The sequence below is a fragment of the Cicer arietinum genome, chromosome 4, assembly GCF_000331145.2.
Source record: "Cicer arietinum cultivar CDC Frontier isolate Library 1 chromosome 4, Cicar.CDCFrontier_v2.0, whole genome shotgun sequence".
Classification (NCBI taxonomy): domain Eukaryota; kingdom Viridiplantae; phylum Streptophyta; class Magnoliopsida; order Fabales; family Fabaceae; genus Cicer; species Cicer arietinum.
The window spans coordinates 9190733-9209236 of NC_021163.2; the positions used below are offsets into that span (position 1 = coordinate 9190733).

An 18504-nucleotide genomic window follows, 5' to 3' on the forward strand; every position below is an offset into this window, starting at 1 on the left:
AACCATTAAATTATTAGAGATATTTATAAATAATTTTAATATTTTATTAATGTAAAACTTTATATTATTAAAATAATATCTAATGTTACCGTTTTATTGTTTTTATTCACGCTAGTATAGAAATAAATATTTTTGGAGAATACGGAACTAAACTATTTTTTTTGGGTTTTTTAATTAGTCGAATATTTGTTGGGGCTCAGCAAGGCTAATAGACTAGTTAAGATTGAAAGTGACCAGAGCCCAATAATATTGCAATAATGACCCATTATATTTAGAAACAAACAAGTAACACCTCCTACTTATGTGCTGACTAATGTACATTAACATATGAGATTAAATTACGCACTTATATTTAAGATCAAAGGAAGTGGTGATTATTTAATGCAGCTATATTAACAAACTTAACTATAGGTTGTCATAATAACAAGTGTAGGCCATTAAACGTCAATAATTTCAATTGTCAAAATCTAAGACCAAATCTTTTTGAAGGATTTGTAGTATTGAAAAAGTTCAGTGAGCATCTGGAAACACATTTAGAAACACAAGGGTAAGCTTAAAATTAAATATCTTTTATTTCATGTTTCCCCTTTTCTCATATTCCTTTTTCGAAGTTAATCAAGTAATCTAATTGTACAAAATATTGATGTGAGATCCTAGTCTAAAGCAAGACGTACATAAAAATAGAAGATATATATACAATTACAATTAAAAATAAACAAATGAAAAAATAATAAAATAAGAGGAGCTAGGTGTAACCCTTCCTGCAATGATTATAATTATAATAATAATTAGTATAAAATAAAAAATAAAAAAATTCTACCCGTCAATCAAGAAAGTATTCTGCCAAGGCATCTATTGATCCTCCAGCTTGAGTTGTTTCAGTTATCCTAACTAACATTGTGGCTTTGTAGATTGCTAAATCTGCATTTTGTGCAAGAAACTGAGCCCTTTTGCGTTTTTGTATTGCAACTTCCTTCGATTCTTTTGCAGCCGCTTTCGCTGCTTCAATCTTAACCATCACATTCTTATCCTCCTCCAAACCACCTTTTTCATCTGTACTAGTTGTTGTAAATTAACATATTACCAAGCATTACAGGGAAAATAATATAAGCTAAATATTCAGTTGCATAAAGTGAGTCTAAAGAATCACACTTTCATATCATCTATACATCAAAATTTAAGAGTATCAGGTTGAAATACCCAAAACAAAACCATCATATTAACTCTATTCTTGAAGAACTACAGAAATATGTATTCTATATTCTTGTTAAAGATATCCAATCATAAACTTACCTTGCAAAACACTTGGAAGTCTGCCTCTGCTTATTTGACTGGGGTGTCTCTTGAACGACCTCTTCTTTCGCAACGAAGGCTTGGGAACAAGTGAATGTACATTTACTTTGTAACTCTGACACAAGTTAAACCAAACACGCTGGTTAGATAATGACGTTGAAATATTATTAGTTAGTCAGTTAAATTGGTTAATTAGTCACATTAATTGATTGTTTATCTAATTTAATATATATATGTCTAGGTAACATTTGATGTAATTAACATTATCTCAATTATTAATGTTATTCAATTTACTTTTCTCCATTTATCTTTTTATCAATAGCTTAAATAAAAAATCGTGATATTGTTGAAGACACAGCGTGCAATACAATAATGGAAAAACTACCTTGAAAATCCTAAGCAGCGACCAATGCTTGTGTTTCCGTTTTCTCATCCAATAACTATGTGCAGCTTCTACAACTTTCTTGCTAACAAGATTCTGACACCAATTAGTTACATATTTTTCATCATAACAATCATTTGGATTATAGTAATAAGCCTTCTCCAAAGCATCAACAATTGACTCAAAATCATCCTGTGAAACATGTTCTTGAAACTCATTATTGAACTTGTTCAGCCATTCTTCATCTTCAGAATCCATGTCGTAATTCGCAGTTTTCCTTGTCATGGCTCTGTAAAACTCATCACCGTTTGTCGATATATAAGAATGTGGTCTGTTGAAGGGAACAATGTTATTGTCTGCATAGTCAGTGACATCATAGACAACTGGTACCGGGATAACTTTCGAAACACGGATTGGAATTTCACGTTCAGAACACTCCTTATAAAGATTCTTAAAGGCAATCCATTCCTGGTTATTAGAAAACTCTAATTTCCAACCATTTTCTAATGAAATCATTCGAACTCGAGTGTACCGATTGGAAGAGCAGGGTCTCATTATCTTTTCAGCCTTGATAGTGCATCTAGTCAATCCATCTTTTTTTACTGTGATATGCCATTCTTTTGAGTCAGGCATTTCTTCAGAAGTGACAATTGCTCCTTCTACCCGGTAACATCTGTCGGGCTCGGCAACTAATATATTTGCAGGACAATAAGATGAACTTGCACCAGAACTACTTTTCTTCCGTCCACGCTTTGAATCAGAGGCGACACCAGTGTTTGGAGCTTTCCTTTTCTTGACTGAAGTTTTCCTCGTCTGAATGCGTTTAGAGTTCATGTTTAAACACTGTCCGTTTCGACCAACTAATTCAGAACACTTATCAGATGCTTGTAAAGATAAATTGTTATCAATTTGAATAACTTCAGGGGTGACATTCACGGTTCCAATCTCAGAAGCTTCTATCTTGTAGGTATTGCATGAATTCTGCAGTTCAATCTGAAAATCTGGGAGATCAATTTCCTCCTTGATATCACTAGGAACGTTTACCAAATTATATACAATAAAATGTGACCTTAACATATATCTTAAGAGCACAGTAGAATGCAGATACTTGAAACAGAGAGGAATAGCAGAAAAATCCACACAGAACAATGGCATGAACCATTTGACACCAAAAAACTGACAAATTCCAACCTTAGCAGTAACAGAACCCTGAAAGAAGATTAAACTCACATGTTAGGTAAGATCACAGTGTAAAATAGGAAAAGTGAAATGAATCAGCATATAGCTACTGGGATTTATTTATTTAGCTGGGGCCTGGGGTTTTGTTGGTCCGAGAATTATTTCCACTCAATGAATTATAAATCTAGAGACTTGGATTGGAATTAAAATCATATATATTGTCAAAAGGAGAAAGTTGATCAAGTACCAACTCCATAGCAGACGACAAATATTGAGATTCATTTTAATTTATTTACTTTGTTTATGAACACTTATTTACAGCACTTTTTTCATCCCTTTTTCAGAGAGATTTTTCATATCTATTCATGCATCTCCAGTTATGGTAACAAATCAGAAGGAAAAAAACTCTTATATTTTTTCCATATTTAATAAATTACAATAAATAAATGAATGTAGGAATAGGTATAAAAAACAATATTTGAAGAAAAAACAAACACATTAATTATAAAGATGTTTATACCAAAGATAATAAAAATAACAAAGTTGTCCACCCCTAATGACAATGCAGATTCCATCAATTTACAATGAGATCAATTTATACGGAAAGTGAATTATAATCATTAGATCATTATAAATATTTGTCTTTTACTATATCTACATCTAAAATCACTCATAAATAGTTGCAATGTGTAAATTTTTTTACACAATGTATAAATTAAACTCGTAAAAATATATTAAAATGATTCCTTAATAAAATATTTCAAAAATATTTAATTTTTATATTTTTATTTTATAAAATATAATAAATATAACTATAAATAACTCACCAACTGCAAAATCTTGTATTCAAAACCAAAACAAACATTCAACCTAACATTATCTTCCCAATTTATAAAGTCATATATACAGTTATACACTATGTAAGACCCGGGATACACTGATTATTTAAGAAATTCATGCAAACATAAAAAACATAAATTCTTTAGTACTTTGTAGTTTTGTTGTTACTGATATCTTGAAGGAAAAATCAATTTAAATTTAAAATAAATAAATATAAAAAATCACATGTCGTTGGATACCCTACATAATTTTAAGGGAAAAAAAATAAACATTCACAACAAAATATATATTTCTATCCGACAACGAATAAAACTATTTTACATTATTTATATATGTGATGAATATAAAATTATTTTATTTTAATAATTAATAATAATTCATCATGATAATAAATAATATTTAATTTAAAAATTGTATAATATAATGTGAGCGAATAAACAAAACACAGCTAATAAAGTAACTTTAAACTAAAAAAAAATACACTTTAAAGTTTATCAAATTTGACTCGTAAAAAAAATGATATTTGACAAACAAAATATGACAGAGTAGAGACAAGTTTTAGCATAATTTCCATGATTCAAGGAGTACTGTGAAAATGATATATCTTTCATAGGGAGCACGATTTATTTACCTGTAAGAACTGTATCGCTCTTGATGCATAAGCAGAACAAATAGGCTCCGATAGAAGAAAAGCAGAGAGATCCTCAAGTCTGAGTCCGAACCTTATTACGCATCTCAAAACCACAAACAAGAAACACGAGAACAAACAAGAAGGCTTCACAACAACCGCAATCACACACCGATTCTGCAACATTTTTATCCTAAATTTTTTACCACTGTCATTCTCATCAATTCTCTTCCTCTTTCTGCTATATACTTTCCCAAAAAATCTATCACGCCCATCCGGTTTGCTCAAACATCGAACCTTTTGATTCCTCTGCTTCAACGTCTTCCTAATAACAATATTGTCATTACCGTCGCTGCTGACATCATCATTCGTTTTTCTCTCTACTCCACCGATGCATCTCCTCATTTTTTTCTTGCCGGAATCCGGCAATAACCGCCGCCCCGACCGCAAAACGCGTGCGGTGTCGACGCCTTTCACCACTCCAAACAAACTCATCGTTTGCTTTATCGGAACAGATGGCATTGCGCTTTGTTACCCAAACCACTCACACACTCAACTTTTCCTCCAATTTAATTCACACCGAGTTAACTCAACTCAGTAACGAGTTGAATTTAACAAAAACCAGGATCAGAATTCGGAAAATGTTCCGTAAATAAAAAAAACGCAGAAAATGAATATAGATCATAAGATCAAAAAAAATAAAATGAACACAATAACAACAACAACCAATTCAACTTCTATATCTTTAATCGACTCGCGATCTCAAATTCGGAAGTGAAACTGAAGACAACAAAAAATTCGTCTAAGAAAATCAAAATAACGGATACAGAAAAATAACAGCGATTATACAAACAGACAACGAAAAATGAAGAAAAAAAATGAACGGAAGCAACGGGTGGAGAGATCTAGTAAGAAAGATAAACGGGTGGAATTTAGATAGAGAGGGAGCGGGAAAGTGCGCGCGACTCAGAGTAGAGAGAGAGAGAGAGAGAGTATGTGTGTTTGGGTTAGGGGGTGAGAGAGAGTGTGTGTGGGGTTAGGGTTTATGGTTAAAGGATAAAGGGGTTTGGAGCGATGCGAGCCGTTTGGATGGAGAAATGGACGGTGGATATGTGTTTAGGAGATGTGAGATAAAGGGTGAGTTTGGTGGTGTCTCAAGTTTAATAACCATAGAGACAGGACATGAGCAGATATTTCAGGACACGTAAGATTGAGGTAGTGTAGTGCAAAGACGACGTTGTCCTTAAATGATGGGTCTGATAGATAGAGAGACACTGATGGATATGCTGTTGGGAATTCGGGGTAGGAATGTCAATAAGGAATAGTTTGCGACTTCAAGTGATTTTCATCATTTCGTGTTTTTGTAAACAAAAAAAGTAATTTTCATGTATTAATCATTACTGAATTAAATTAGTTTTAATTGCATTTGATTCCTTTATTTTATTATATTTAAAAAACATTTCTTTTAATTTAAAATAAATTTTTATTTTTTTTATTTTATATTTATTGTTGTGTTAGTCTCAATTTAGAATTTTAACTTATAAAACAATAATTTAGTCTAAAAAATTATTATTTATAGTCTCAATTGTAAATTTCAAGAGAAATATAATTTTAAAGTAAAAAAAAAATCACAAACTTTTGACTAAAGATTATTATTTAAAAGATAAAATATTATGTTGGGAAATCAAAACTGTAATAAATATTGTGGTTATGGTTAACTAGATACTCGACCACTTGGTTGGATTCTCTAACGATGTGTCCACATCTAAGCTTCCCATCCTAGTTCGCTCAAAATTGAATATGATGAAACGAAGTAACATGGATGACTTCTCGCGCAACCATCTTCCAAATGGTAGTTAGGAGTCATAGCGTCCCTCTCCACAATGATATATTTGAAACCTCGATGTCGAGCTAGTTGAGCAACATCAAAAATGCCTTGTAACTCAGCCATGACAATCAAGCAAGTCCCAAGATTATAACTAAAATCAACCGTGTAAGCACCACGATTGTAACACCCTCTATTTTTGTTTAAATAATTTGAACGATTATTTTCTTAATTTAATACTTTTTGGTGTGACAATAAGAGGATAATTGTTTTTCTTGCATGATTATGTACTAGATAATTAATTATTTATTTGATTTATTAAATTAATTTAGAAGGAGAAAAAACTAATATTGTTTGCTATTTAGGAGAGTAACCCAATAGATTAAACAAGTAAACGAGTTAGTAAAACTTAGTGAGCGAGTAAGTGAATTATTTTATTATTTTCTTCACACAACTTCTAGGGAAGCTTGAGTCACACTTCCTTTTATCATGAACTATTTCATTGAACATAATTTACCTATCATCAACGCATCTTTTCAAGAGTGGACCGACATCCTCTATATTTTTTATTTTTTTTTATTTTTCATAAATAATAATGTTACTAAAATATCCACGAACATGTAGGTTTTGAGAAACTGACATCGTCTCTGTCTTCTCCGCATATCTCCATCTTTTCTCTGTTTAGCTTACTCTTCTTCTCTTTTCTCTCCCTCTCACACTATCTCTTATATATTTCAGGTTCTTACTTTTTTTCTCTTCTATTTAAGTAATTTTTCTCTATAAATAGAGAAAAAAAATGTAAATGGTTTTTGTCACCAATAATCTTTTTCTTATCTTTTCCACAATGTAAAGGAGATTATACAATAATTCTTATATCACAACCAAGTATCTGATATCATATTAGAAATTACGTGATTGAAATAAAAAATGAAAAAATGAGGTAGACATTTTATTAGAATGTATACTGATAAAATATAATAAAATTAATACAACAAACTCTTTATAGAGATAAACTAGCTAATATCGAATACTAAATTAACTAATATCAAACATACAAACTTTAACATCCTAATTAGCAACTCAACTACTATCTACTAATAAAATATAACAAACTTTTATATATTAACAATTAATATATGATATGGTATGATCTTATTTATTAATTGTGAATTGTTTTAGTAAATTTGTAAACTGTTTTAATTAACCGGTGTATTTTTTTTAATAGTGATACAATGTTTAAACATAAAAAGAAAATTGTAAACTGTTTTAATTAATTTGTGTATTTTTTTTAATAGTGATATAATATTTAAACATAAAAAAAAAAAGAAAAAAATTAAGTCAGATCAGAGTATGTATATACATCTTGTGACTAAACAACTTATGCTTAAACATCATTGTTCACTAAAGTGGTTTGTAAACAATATTAATTAATTAGATATTGCTTTAGAATAGTTACAAAACTCTTTTATGTCATTTATTTCGTTGCATGCGTAAATTCAATCTATCAACAATAATATAAGATTAATTAATTAATGATTCAAAACATACTAACGTAGAGTAAAACCAACACAAGATAAGATTTCAATACATGTTGTGATCTCCTATACACCCATGTGTATCGTCATGTTTGTTGGAAAGAAATCTAATGGAGCAGGGGATTTATTCAACTTTACCTAAATGAAACAAAGATTAATAATACAAATTAATTGCAAGTTATTTGAAGTCAAAGTAAAAAAAATTATAATGGCACTAAATCATATAAGAAAATGGGTCATCAAAAAAATCATATGATATATGTTTTTATTTTGATGCGCACAATAATCTATCTATTGAAACCTCTCTCCAATCCATTTCGATTTATTATAATTAAAGTACAATCTCTTTTAGATTGCTTTTCAATCGGTAATGTTATTTGGACATCAATTGTGAGAAAATTGGCTATTGTATCCCCCAACTTAAAATTTTTGTTGTAAAATACCCAAAATAACTCTAAAAAAAACAGTAAAAGTCAAAATAAGATAAAATTGAAACACTTTACCCCCACATTGAAAAATCCGGAAAAGTAAGTTTTCAGAAAAAAAAAGTTTTTACCGGAAATTTCAAGAGGATTGAAATTTTCGGTAGTTCAAAATACATACCGGAAATTTCAAAAACGAAATTTCCGGGAGGCAAACCGGAAATTTGAAAAATCCGGTAGTTGTAAATTCCCGGAAATTTCGTTTTTGAAATTTCCGGTATGTATTTTGAACTATCGGAAATTTCAATCCTCTTGAAATTTTCGGTACACTGTGTAATTTTATTTTTTTTCTAATTTTTGTTTATTGAATTTCGTTAGTGAGGACCAGAGGAGGAAAATCTGACGGTGGTGATTATTCGCGAGTTCGGCCTCCTACACAATCAAATAGGAGAAATGCTGTTGAAAAAAGGAGAAAGAGAAATGAGGAAAGGCAGGCGCCCCAGGACGAGCAGCCCCAGCAAAATCTTATGTTTGATGCAGAACAGGATGAGCAGCCCCAGGATGAGCAGCCCAAGCACGATCATGTGTTTTATGATGAATATGACCAGCAGCAGCAACAATTTGATGATGAACATGGTCAACAGCACCAGCCTGATGAACCCATGTTTCCTGGAGGTCCTTATGATCTTTCTGTCCTTACAGATTATGAGCATCATATTGCAATTAATGTGTGGAATGGACCGGTTAGTAAATAATTTATTTTATTACATATTATAATATATTTGTAGTATAGGTTATTTTATTACACATTATAATTTATTTGTAGTATAAGATTATAATATATTTTTAATTGTGTTATTTTTAATTAAACAGGAAAGACGTGCCTTGATGCAATATATTTTTAATTGTGTTATTTTTAATTAATTGTGTTATTTTTAATTGACGTATAGGTTATTTTATTACACATTATAAGTTATTTTTAATGACATACCTATTAGTCGTAGTATTTCCTAGATGCAATACTCGATTGGTCCATGCTTCAACAAATCTTTCCTTATGAGGATTCAACCATGTGTCTCTGACGTAGTCAAAGAAAATAATATTATCGACACATGCTTGCTCAAATACTTGCAAAAGTTCCTCGTACTCCTTCTCTTCAGAACAATAAACAATTTTCCTCCACAACTCAAGAATGGGTTCTTGCATGTCTTTCTTTAATATATACTGTTTGCATTTGGCTCCAACATTTTTGTTAATATGAAGTTGACAAAGTAAATTTGTTGAAGATGGAAATACAACTTTAATTGCATTCATTAAAGCCAGTTCTCTGTCAGTCACAATCACCTGAGGAAATGGCGTGTTTGAAAAAAACAACTCTTTTAACTTCTCCAATGCCCACCAAAAGTTGTCTTGACGTTCAGAATCCATATAAGCAAATGCAACATTAAATGTCAACCAAGTTGAAGTTACACCAACAATTTCAAACAACGGTAACCTATACTTGTTGGTTTTGTAGGTGCTATCCATGATCAATACAAGAGGGAACATGTTAAGCAAAGTTATGGAATCTGTGTGCGTCCAAAACATATCCCTCACAACGTTGGAGTCCTCATGAGTCCTACTCCAACAAGTATATTTCTCAGCTTCAAGTAACTTCAACAAATGTTGCATATCAGTTCTAGGTCCCATCAAATTCTTCCTGTATGTACTTCGTCGCTTGTAAATTTGATAGATACTAGTCACATTCTCCGTATCTCGATCTCTCAAAGATGACAAGATATGTCTCGGTGCAACGTGATACTTTGTCAACTCGTCAACATGTTTCTTATCTTCTTCTGTTAAGCGTCCCATAAATGCATTATTCTCAAAAGTAGCTACTAACTCATGGTTGTGAAGTCCACAGATTAAACTAATAATCCATCCTTCATCATTTTTCAGTGGTCTCGCTTTAAGTTTAAACGGACATCCACACTTTTTAGTTGAAGTACGTGTGTCATTTTTATTTGACTTATATTGTCCACCTCTATCACAACCAAGAATTAATTTTGACTTTCTTCTTCTCTTTCCAGTCTCTACGTCTGATCGAGTAATGATAACTGCTACTCGATTTTGTCGACCTATCTCTCTTGCCCATGATATGACAGGTTCTCGTGACTCAAAAATTTGATCAGTTGTAAATGCTTCAGTTAAATCTATAAATACTGGTCGTGTGTTTTTCATCCCTAGTTCAAAAAAACAATTCAAATAAAATAACAAACAAATTAAAAGCATATTCAAAAAAAAAAAAAATTAAGTACCAGATTTTTGAAATTTCCGGATTAACTACCGGAAATTTCAAAAAACCAAATTTCCGGTGAACAAAAAATGACTACCGGATTTTTCAAATTTTTTGAAATTTCCGGTAGCTTCCAGAAATTTGAAATTTTCGGTATTGAAATTACAACTACCGGAAATTTCATTTTCCAAATTTCCGGTAACAATTATAACTACCGGAAATTTTGATGCAAAAGTTGACTTACCGGAAATTTCAGCAAGGTCCAGATTTTAGAGTAATTTTTTTTAACTGCTCACGTAAATGAATTTTTTAAGGATAAAATTGGATTTTTAACAAATTGGGGGGATAAATTTAAATGGGGGTACAAAAGCCAATTCTCTCCAATTGTGATGTTGGAAACCATTTTATCTTACTGTTGTTATTTTTTTTTTCTTCTCCTCTTTTTGGTTTATAAATCTGTCTTATATTGCCTTTAATTTTTCAAACATATTCACAATTTTTATAAGTTAATGTATTATTTTTTTAAGTGACATAGAAAAATAAAGTTAGCCTTATTCAAATCACTCACACCGTCGATGATTTATGCGACCGCACGAATATTTTGCTATGAGACTAACTAATAGAAAGCACAAAAAATGAGAATGATGATGTAAAAGCACAAGTTGAACTATGTTTCAACTTGATATATTTTACGGAAGTATAGCCATATGATTTCTCCTTACCCAATAATACTAGTATTGTTTAAACTTTAACACTTCAAATTGGAGTTTTAAATTTTGAATAGTAAGTATATCGTTATGAGTTTGATGTTGCTTTGATTTATAGCTAGGTTTATTTTTTTTATTCGTTTCTTTTGGTAGATTGTCTTGTTTAACAAGAGTTGTATGGTACATTGGCTTCTTTACCCATAAAAGATGATTCTTAACATAATATAGTTGCTGAAATTTAGTAGCAAATTTTTTTGATACATTTCATTAAACTTTGGCAAGTACAATTTTCTTTTATGGTTTTGATCTTTTAGTTAAAATCATCATTATTAATCAAGTAATCAATGCATTAGAAATCTTGAAATCTCTCATCGAGGACATCTAATTTATCGCTGTTGTATTAATTGGGAATGTAAGTCAATTAAATTAGTTGAACAAAACATCTTAGACTATATGTTGTTGAAATGTGATTGCTACTAAGTTCATGCATAATTAAATTGAAGAAAAGTATTAGCACGATTAGATGTATGTGTAAAACATTTGCATAATGTTAATCGTTAACAACATAGAGGTAACGAAACACAAGATCGCGTTGTCTTTAAATGAAAATTACCTCTTTAACCATCTGCTCGTCTCATTATTACTACCAAACGTTATGTTTTAAATAAATCTTTTTTGTCAAGTTTCGTTTGGCTCAATATATATAGCACAGCTCAAGACATTTTCACCAGCTGTGTAACCATATTATTTCGTATAGTAATATAAATGTATTATCTTCGTATTTTATTTTTTATTTATTAATGCATTTATAAATTTATAAAAATATTTTACAAAACTTCTATATTGATAATAGTATTAATAATAATAATAATAAAAATTAGGTGCAATAATAATGATACTAAATAAATTAATAATAGATACCTTTATTTATCACAAAAAAGTTAAGATAATTTTGAGTTTTTAATTTTACTAATAATAATTAATTTATAAAATGATATGCTACTACTTTAATAATTTTATAATATATATATATATATATAAATTTATATGCTAACAAACTAAACGATTACCAAACTTAATATTAGTAATAATTATTTTAACTTACTACTGGTTTATACTTTTATATCAGTAATCTAAAATCTTTACTAAATATATAATTAAAATTATTTATGTGTAACCGACCATGTTCAAATAATTTTATGTTAGTAAAAATATATAAAGAGTCTAATGATCATATATTGTTTATATAAAATATTTTTATGCCAATATCTAATAAAATATTTTTTTATATGTCCCATTATAACCATCCAAAAATAAAATAGTGTGACAAAATAATAAATTATCACTAAATATCAATATAATCTATTTAAATTGATGGTAATACTCTTTAACCTATATAAAAATTTCTTATGATCATAGTAATATATATTTAAAAATATCAATAATTTAAATTAAGAATCAGAATAAATTCGACTGAGTGCAAAGACTTCAACATTTGAAAGTTAATCGCAGCATTTTTTTTTGCGAGATCCGACTATCTCAACGTAGTCAAACGCAATGTTTCCTAATAAGTATTTTGAATTTTAATTTAACTATTTTATTACTCTTGTGTTAAAGATTTTAATATGTAGCATCTTTATATCATTGACTTTTGTAGATATTTTAATGTATATTTTGACTAAAAATAATAATTTTTAGTTTTTTGATGTTTACTATTATTTATGAATATTTGAAAATTTAAATCATTTGTTAATTTTGTATTAAATATAGCTTTATATGGTATTATTCGTGGAATTTATTTAAAAAAAAAAAAACAGTAATTCCATGTATCTCAGAAAGCGTACGTAGCTTCAACATAATTGACAATCTCTTCAAATATGGGATTGGAGGACAGTTTGAAAAACATTGATAATCTGTAATTTCTCTTTTGAATTTTTATGCGTTTTTTTCTTCAATTATTTTAATGTATTAAGTTTGACTACTAATATATAATATTTTTATTTATTTTAATATTAATAAGTCAAAGAAAAAAATACAATACATAATTACATTCTCAAAATGCAACCTTATACTGAATAAAAAAATAAAAAATCATACACATAGTCGTGCATCACGGAGATGCAACTTAGTATTAGCCTCAACTAATACGATGGATTGGTGTTAACTTTGAAAAAGGACAATATATATATTAGAACATTTATAAAAAAAAATAGGGATATTGAAAGAAAATCTTATCAGAGAAGGCGCGCCCATACTTTCTAGTTACATGAACACAACCCCAAATTTTTGTGTCGGCAAACACACAGAAGAAAATTAATTTGATCATATAATTTAATTATTATTATTATTTTATTTGTATATGTATACCCAGATATTTTTTATTAGGGGTTGTGTTTGAATAAATATTATCGGATTCTAAAATTTTGACACTCTATGTGAATAACCAAAGATAAGAAAAATAAAATTTCATGTAAACAACCAAACAGACAACTAAGATCTCGTACGAAAATCCCATAACAAAAAACTCATTCCCCTCAAAAACTAAAAATGGACTAATAATCACCTTGAAAGCATCTATTGTTTTCATTATCATTTAAAATTCGATGCATGTAGCTTCACATAAATTGCGGTAATAATGCATCGAAACATGAGAATGCAATAGTTTGATTAGCTTTCCAAACATACATTTATTAGCATTCAAAATTTTCTTAGTGGCACCACACAAATGGTCCAAGATAGAAATTGGAGAGTTCGCCCACTGTGCGGTGAGGAGCATGTGAGGAAAACAATTTGTCAAAAACAAAATTAAAGGAAAAAAGAAAATTAGAAGCAACAGGGACAACTAAACAAGAAGTCAAATTTTTAATAGAAGCACATTAATACAATAACATAGCTTTGAAAAGAAGTAAACATTCTGCAGGCTTTATTGTAGCACACCAAGAATACATCAGAGGACATATTCTATAGCTATGACAAATCCATCCAATAGTATTTGATTTACAGAGCTACTTATCTCACATAGAAATTGAGCCAAATGTTTTAGCAACAGTTACTGTGCTTTAATCTCAGATGGTGCTTCACCTTCCCAGAAGGCGGTTGGCTTCCCGGTTTTGGAAACTGTCTTCAGAACTGTGTCTGGCTCGACATTTCCTTTCACTACCACTTTCTGTTCCTTCAAATCAATGTCATATGATTCCACACCTATAAATAAAAGAACTGGTTATTATTTACAATGTTGCAAGGGAATCCTTGATTGATATGTTGTTATTGTATAATATTAAGATTCAGTCTCTGCCAGTTCTCGGAGCTATGGGTTGAAGGAGTTAAAATTCCAGTGAAGAGGAAAATATTAACATAATGGATAATATACTAACATTTGCATATTAAAAAAGTCTCAGCAAGTTTACTTCTATCATGTTCTTGCACCAAGGAAGCAAAACAATTTGGCCTTGAAACTTACATTATTTCCTTATATATATATATATATATATATATATATATATATATGTATAGTATTGATTGCAACAGTTTTTCATCTGGCTAAAGAAAAAGTATATTGGATAATTGAAGAAATAAATAGAACCAAAATCACAGCAGATTCAACATATTTAGGGGAAGAGGAGGAGAAATGTGGAGCTTTTCTGTTGACTGAAAACAAAACAGGATAGGTAGATGCTTTAATCTACTACTCTAACAAAAGACAAGAGGGAGAAAAAAAATTCTACTGATTGTCGCAGATTAATATTTTCATGATTGAAAACTTGAGAGGGCGGATATTAGCCCTAAACTAGTAAAGGTCGGATGATATACTACTAGCCTACTAGATAATGTGTGATTTAACGTGCTCAATTGTTCTTCTCTTTTCTTTGTGATCATTGTTGTCAATGGTGGATCACGAAAAATAACGGTTTGATCAAATTCCGCTATGTTTCCGTGTTGTAGCACCACTATAACCCCTATTTGACAATAATTTGTACCTAAATAGCATACTGGAGAACAATATAATTTTTCTCAAATTCCGTACGCTATTGCGTTATAGCTCCGCAATAGCGGTATTTGACAATATTGTTTGTGACATATTCAAACATATTTCAAAAATGACTGAAAGGATAGTTGAATATCTGGCAAATGCCATATAACTCACACCCATAAAGCAGATTATAAAATAAAGGGGAGGAAACTTCAGAATAAAAGAAACAGCAGACACACATTCAAAACCAAAAATATTGAGAATTATGTCAATATGACAAAACATTTTGGGTAGCAGAGAAAAGTTCTCACTAACAAGACACTTAAAATAATGGTGAATACAAAATATAATGGCAACTAAAAAGCAAGGGATTAAATATACCATCCAATTTTCCCAGAACTCTCTTCACTGCTCCAACACATCCTTCACATGACATACCAACTTTGAGAACAACAGTCTGCAATCACAATGCCAAAATTTCATAAAAGCGATATAAAAGCCAAGAACCAGACATAGATTTAATGAATCAACTATAATTTACATTAGTACATCGAAAGAACAATCATCTTATGTTTCACCACCATAAGTGAATTTATAGCCACAGTCATGTATCAGACATAAATAATACAGAGGTCAACATATCTACCGACATAAGCAATTGTGAGACTGCTTAGAAGAGCTTACAACAATAATCTGTTTTAGCTAATTTTCACAAGCTCTCCAAGATTTATGAAAACAACTAACACAAACACAATTTTACTGTATTTTATATATAAATAGTTTATACTTAAACAATTATATAATAAATATTTATTTATACTATAAAGCACCTAATTAAGTTGTTCATGCAAGGAGGGCCAACTGGATTCATATTCAAAGACAGTAAATACAAACAGAAACCTATAAGCAACAGACTTAAATTGAAAAATTATAAAACTTTTGAACATAAGTGGGTTGCAACAATTGATAGAAAAGAAGAACATCATGCCACCATAATCTTAAAATTGTTAGGGATGCCAATCATAGGTAGGTATTAGATTAGAATTTTCACCAACAACTAATATTTCAGCAACAAAAAACAAAACCGGAAATTTGAGCCACCCACCGCAATCCAATAATTTCATTTAATTTTTTTTACAAGAATAAATTCAGATAGCTAAATTCATACAGTTCAGATCAAACAACAAGAACAACGAATCAGGGGGGAAAAATAGTTTTACAAACAAATTATACCTAGATAAATAAAAAATAAAAAATAAAAAAGAGAGAGAGATAGAACAAGAAATTAAAAGAGAAAAAAGAAGAGTGAATATAAGGGTTGAGATTTACCTGAGACATGGTTATCAGTTAAGAAGCAAAGTACTAATTGATGTAGATTTCGTTTGAGGAGAGTTTGGTTTTTATAATAAAAATTTGTCGAGAGAAAAACAAAAAGATATAGAAAGGAAGAAAAAAAAACTGTGTTGTTGGGAGTTTGGTGACGTGGGTTGGGTTGGTTAATTTGTTTTTGGCCCTTTTGGGTGATGTTGAACGCATCACACACGACAGAACTACACGCAACGTCAAAATTACGCGCTTCTATTCGATTACGTCTTCATTGTTGTTTTTTAAATCAACCATCGAATTTTAGTAGTTGAATCTCTCCAACTTAATCAGCCAAGTACATGAAATATGTGAAATTTATCTTGTTAGCCTCTAACATTTTAATATGAAGGATTGATGTAATGGATTTTATTTTCTTTCTGTGAAGTCATTAATTTTATATGAATTTGAGTATCCACATATGTCATTTAATGAAAAATCACCTTTTTGTTTAGACACACTACCAATTTCAAAATATTTCTACCAAAGTGGGTTTATTTGATTGATTACATGATTATTTTTTAGTTTTAATGTCTAGTTAATTTACACCGCCATTACATTTATAATTTTCTCATTTTATATTAAAGATTAAAGTCACAAATTTTATAAAGAATCAGTAATTTAATTTTCTATTGTTATTGATTGTATTCATTGATGTAGTTAATGATTATGTAGTCGTTTGATTGAGATCAGACAATTAAATAGTTAATGATTTGTGTTAATGCATGAAGTCAATACATACAAGAAATTAGAGTTCATAGCAAATGATATTTGTAGCATATAATAAATAGGTTAGGTAATAGGAATAATGAATAACTTAGATGATAGAGATATAATGGATAAACTTACAAATTAAACATGAATTATTTGATAAAATTAATTGTTGAACTTGCTTGACAAAATAAAGATGAAAGAAAAAAAGATACACAATACAATGCTCTGTTTCGTAAAAAAAAAGTTAGTGAAAGACAAATGTAATAATTTAATATGAGATAAACTAACCGAATTTGAAGTGATTAGTAAAATTAGGTAGAACTACCTAATTAGTATAAAATCACATAAAATAATTTTCTTAATTAATATTTACTTTTTCAATTAAGATAATGATTGTAAAAATGAGAGAAAATATAAAGGACAATAAATTATAAATTCTAACTCTACTTGAAGTAACACTTCAAAAAATAGTATAATCTCATGAAAAAGTGCTATAAACCCGTGAGCCATACAATGATCGTTATCAAATAGCTATATTTTGAATCAAACCGGTTTTTAGTTTTAAAAACCGAATTGAACCGGTTTTCAATTCAAAAAAACTAAATCGAACCGGTTTTTATTTCAAAAAAACTTTAATCGATTTTTTTTTAGAAGTAATTAGGGGTAATTATGTAAAATTTGGCCTATATAAACAAAAAAATTAAATTAAACCGGTACGGTTCGGTTCAAAATAATAAACCGGTTCACTAATTTATAAAACAGTTCGATTTGGTTTTTTGAACTGAAAACCAATTCGATTTAGTTTTTTTAAACTGAAAACCAGTTCAATTCAATTTTCAAACAGTTTTAGTTCATAACTAAACTTTGTCCACCCTTAATATAAGCTAATAGATTGGACTTGCCAAAAAGACAATAATCTCATACGTTTGAAAAATGGTGTTACAAGCTCATGAGAGAATAATTGTCAATGAAGAATTCTACTTGGACGCACGAGTTTATACACTCTTAATCATGTGTGTGTTGCATACACATTTTAATTTAATTTATTTGTGTCAATTTTATTATATGTATATTATCTATCACTATTGTGTTGGTTTGATTAAAATTAGACTTCGATTATTTAAGCAAGGCCAAGAGTTCGAGTTTATTGGAGAGCATTAATGGACTAAACATCAACAATCTTAATAAATCTTGACACCACATCTTCACCCAAAATATTAAAATAATAGATATATGAATCACATCTCTTATATATCAATCATTTATTTCATTCATGTTTGATGTGAGACTAACCACTCACTTGAATTCCAACAATCTTCCTCTCAAGTGTGAATTATTCACTTCACTAGACTTGATCGACACTAGGATCTCA

The 18504-nt window shown here is 29.6% G+C and overlaps 2 protein-coding genes across 2 annotated transcripts; both read right to left on the reverse strand.

The window, feature by feature from the left end:
- Positions 1-548: 548 nt before the first annotated feature.
- Positions 549-5419, reverse strand: LOC101489512 (uncharacterized). Its single transcript, XM_004496135.4, has 4 exons — positions 4326-5419; positions 1679-2884; positions 1294-1408; positions 549-1053 (listed from the first exon to the last, which is right to left on the reverse strand). The coding sequence occupies exons 1-4, from the start codon at positions 4842-4844 to the stop codon at positions 824-826; spliced, it is 2070 nt and encodes a 689-aa protein (XP_004496192.1). The 5' UTR covers positions 4845-5419; the 3' UTR covers positions 549-823.
- An 8510-nt stretch (positions 5420-13929) lies between these two features.
- Positions 13930-16528, reverse strand: LOC101489829 (copper transport protein ATX1-like). Its single transcript, XM_004496136.4, has 3 exons — positions 16386-16528; positions 15438-15513; positions 13930-14287 (listed from the first exon to the last, which is right to left on the reverse strand). The coding sequence occupies exons 1-3, from the start codon at positions 16392-16394 to the stop codon at positions 14136-14138; spliced, it is 237 nt and encodes a 78-aa protein (XP_004496193.1). The 5' UTR covers positions 16395-16528; the 3' UTR covers positions 13930-14135.
- Positions 16529-18504: the final 1976 nt, after the last annotated feature.